This window comes from Sesamum indicum, unplaced genomic scaffold (assembly GCF_000512975.1).
Source record: "Sesamum indicum cultivar Zhongzhi No. 13 unplaced genomic scaffold, S_indicum_v1.0 scaffold00141, whole genome shotgun sequence".
NCBI lineage: Eukaryota > Viridiplantae > Streptophyta > Magnoliopsida > Lamiales > Pedaliaceae > Sesamum > Sesamum indicum.
Window position 1 is genome coordinate 30757 of NW_011628058.1, and position 4083 is coordinate 34839.

The 4083-nt window shown below is 43.4% G+C and overlaps 1 protein-coding gene across 1 annotated transcript; it reads right to left on the bottom strand.

Annotated features, from left to right (window-relative positions):
* Nucleotides 1-223: 223 nt before the first annotated feature.
* On the bottom strand, nucleotides 224-2336 carry LOC105179308. Its single transcript, XM_011102915.1, has 5 exons — nucleotides 1935-2336; nucleotides 1834-1846; nucleotides 1071-1744; nucleotides 783-872; nucleotides 224-730 (listed from the first exon to the last, which is right to left on the bottom strand). The coding sequence occupies exons 1-5, from the start codon at nucleotides 2334-2336 to the stop codon at nucleotides 224-226; spliced, it is 1686 nt and encodes a 561-aa protein (XP_011101217.1).
* Nucleotides 2337-4083: the final 1747 nt, after the last annotated feature.

The following is a 4083-nucleotide window of genomic DNA, read 5'->3' on the forward strand; positions in this document are numbered from 1 at the left end:
AGATCTTTTGAGACAGCGACCGCCCACCTAAATGGTTTCCACAGCTACCCTCATGTATTTCTCTCATCACATACTGCAATCTCTCAGCATTCAAACACTTGAACAATATCCCTTTTGGTGTTCTCTTATACAATTCATCTCCTAGCATCGTGAAATGGTTCGCTTTAAACTATAGCCTCTTAGCTGCGATTCGGTCGCTAGGAAGCTCTCCTCCTTTCAGATATCAAATGTAAGGTATTTTCCATGAGTTTGCTGCTACCTGAATGGTTTTCTCATCTATCATTGGAATTGACTTAATCATCACAGTGGTCTTTCTCTCCTTGATTCCTTCCACCATAGCCCCAAATTTGGATAAGGCATCAACTCTTGCATTCTCGTCCCTTGGAATCTGGTGGAGTGCACATCTGTCGAACTTACCCATCATCTCTCTTACCTTTGCTAAATACTGCATCATAGACCATTCTCGCATTTCGTACACACCATGCACCTGCATTGCGACCAGCTGCGAGTCCGTATACACGTCCAACTGCCTCACTCCTCCATCTAATGCTGTCTGAAGACCTTGTATAAGTGTCTCGTACTCAGCTTCATTATTGGTCACAGGGAAGTTCAATCTAACCGCGATCTCAATTTCCACTCCATCCGTACCTTGTAAATATATTCCAGCTCCCCTATTCTTTGAATTTGACGAGCCGTCCACATGCAGTAACCATCTCACATCCTTCTCCTGCTGTTCGCCAGCAAGCTCCATCAAAGAAGTCAGCGAACACTTGAGCTTTTACAGCATTTCTAATCTGCAATTCTATATCAAACTCCCCTAGCTCGACCGCCCAGTTAACCATCTTACCTGAAGTATCTGGTTTTGACATAACCTGCTTCAATGGATGGTCAGTTAATACCACAATAGGATGAGATTGGAAGTAGGGTCGCAACTTTCTTGCCGTTGTAAACAAAGCCAACACTAGCTTCTCGATCTGGATGTATTTCTTTTCAAGCCCTTATAACATCTTGCTCACATAGTATTCAGGGCTTTGCTTTCCCTCTTCTTATCGAACCAGCACCGAGCTTACAGCATCATCCGACACTGCCAAATATACATACAATTTTTCCCCTACCATAGGACTAGAAAGAAGGGGAGGGGTCGCTAAATACATTTTGAGATCTTGAAGAGCTCTCCCACATTCTTCATTCCACTCAAAATTTTCAATCTTTCTTAGAACTTTGAAAAAAGGTAAACTGCGATCTGCTGACCTGGTGATGAAGCAATTCAAAGATGCAACCTTACCTGTTAGCTTCTTAACGTCTTTCACCGATGTGGGGGACCCCAACTGCATAATTGCCTTTATCTTCTCAAGGTTTACCTCAATTCCCCTTTCACTAACCATATAGCCAAGAAACTTGCCACCTCGAACCCCGAAGGTACATTTAGCCAGATTTAATTTCATCCCGTAAGATCGCATGATACTGAAGACTATTTCCAAATGTGTCAAATGGTCGTCCTCCTGCTTACTTTTCACCGACATATCATCAACATAGACCTCCATTGTGCTTCCAATATGATCCTTAAACATTCTATTGACCAACCTTTGATAGGTAGCTCTAGCATTATTCAAGTCGAACGGCATAACATTGTAGCAATAAACCCCATTCTCAGTTACGAATGTTGTCTTTTCTGCGTCTTCCTTCGCCATAAAGATTTGGTGATAGCCTTGGTAAGCATCCATCATACTAGATAAGGCACAACCTACAGTTGAGTCCACCAAAAGATCGATCCTAGAAAGTGGGTACGGATCCTTTGGGCACGCTTTATTGAGGTCGGTGAAATCCATGCACCTGCGCCACTTTCCTGCAGCATTCGGGATAATGACCACGTTTGAGAGCTAGGTCGTGTATTGGATTTCTCTTATGAACCCGGCCTGCAACAATTTACTCACCTCCTCCTCGATAATTTTGTTTCGTTCTACCCTAAACATCCTCTTTTTCTGCTTCATGGGTTTAACCTGAGCATCAATATTTAATCTATGTACGATTACCTCAGGATCTATACCTTTAAAGTCAGAAGGGCTCCACGCGAACATGTCATGGTTCCTCCTTAAAAAAATTATCGTTAACATCTCCAACTCCTTCGACATCTGCGACCCTATCCGGGTCATTTTCTGGAAGTCGCCTGCAATTAATTCCACCTCTTTAAACTCCTCATTTGGTTCTAGTCTTTCCATTTTCCCTCCCTTCACATCCTCACTCTGACTTAGCTCCTGCTTTCTCTTTTCCTTTTTTGCTGCATCACTTTGCTTTATAGCTAGGTTATAACATCGCCTAGTAGGACACAACCCCATGCTTGGTAGGGAACTTCATCTTCAAATGATAAGCTGATACAACTGCTCTGAACTTGTTGAGCCCAGGTCGTCCCAATACGGCATTATAGGCAAAAGGGCTATCTACCACCAGGAATTGCACCATACAGGTCTTCCTCTGAGGCTCTTCACCCATTGAAACGGGTAGGTGTATTACACCCTCAGGAACGACTTCACTCCCTCCAAATCCGACCAAAGGTGTGCGAACTGGTCTCAATTTTCCTAAGCACATCAGTAAAAATGATATCAACAAAACTACCATTATCTGTTAAGACCTTATGTACCTGATAGTTGGCAATATCCATCCTTATGACTATTGGGTTGTTTTAATCAATTGCGCCCGAGCTCAAATCCTTGTCTCCAAAAATAATGTCCTCCTGTGGTTCCACATGCATCACCTGCTCTCCATATCGGTATCTGCTTTCTCTTGCATATCCCTTCCTCTCCCTTGAAGAATCTCCACTTGTCGGGCCCCTAAGATCGTCTGGATGACACCCTTTGTAGGTGCATTGTCTCGAGCTTGACTTTTTCCTGCATCATCTTTACGACTTCGCTCGCAACTTCGTGACCTACTACGATTACCTTCTGCATTTCTCTTCTCAATAAGGTGTTTGAAGTACCCTTGCCTTATCAATCTCTCAATCTCGTCCTTAGTGGATAACATTCCTCAGTGTCGTGGCCTTTATCCTTATGAAACCTACAATATTTGTTAGAATTTTTCTTTGAAGGGGTATCACGCATCTTACCTGGCCATTGCAAGAGTCCTTCCTTCTCTACCATCATCATGACTCTTTCCTGGCTCGTGTTTAGTGGAGTGTACCTATGATACTTAGGCTGATACGATCCTTTTCTCTCTCGATCTTTTTTAGATTGTGGCTTCCTTTCCTTAGATTGCTCTCCTCTTGCTCGACCTGGATCGCATCCACTCATTGTCCTTCATGACATTCATCTCCTCTTCATTGATATACTTCTAAGCTATCTCCATCAACTGTTCGGTTCCCGTAAGGGGGATCGCGAGCCAGGGCTGATGCGAACGGACCCTTTTTCAACCCATGTATTAAGATACTTACCATCATATCGATCCTTAAATCTTGAATCTCCAATACCTCATTATTAAATCTTCCATTTGGCTAATAGTGAAAAGGTAGGTAGCCGACCTCTTAGCCTTCCTTTGAATAGCAAAAAGGAAAGCGAACTTATGTATTAACTGCTCATACGAATCTATAGTTCCAAGCCCAAGCTGGTAAACCACTCTTGCACTTTCCCTTTCAACGTGGTTACGAACAACTTTGCTTTGATGGGGTCAGTTTGACCATATAAGTTCATGACCAGATCGAACGGTGTCACATGTTCCCTTGGATCTTTACTTCCGTCATACTTTGGAAGATCAGGGAAACGAAAACTACTATCCACCCCTCGAGCAAGATCCTGTTGGTGAAGGGCGAAGTCCTATTCTACGAGACTATCTCACCTCTCTTCTTCAATTCTTCGATCTGTTTCCCCAATTTCTCAATCTGGAGACTAACAATATCCACATCGGCTCGAGAAATTCTAGGCCGTCTTGTAACTGTCTTCTTACTCGTCATCTCATTTGACATAGTTCTCTCGGGGCCTTTTTCAGGCACCTTCGAGATCTCTCGTTCGTGCTCCTCTCCTGCTTCCTGAAACAGCTACCTCCTTGTTCCCTCTATTGTTGGTGTCACGGTTCTCCTCTCATACTCTACAATGG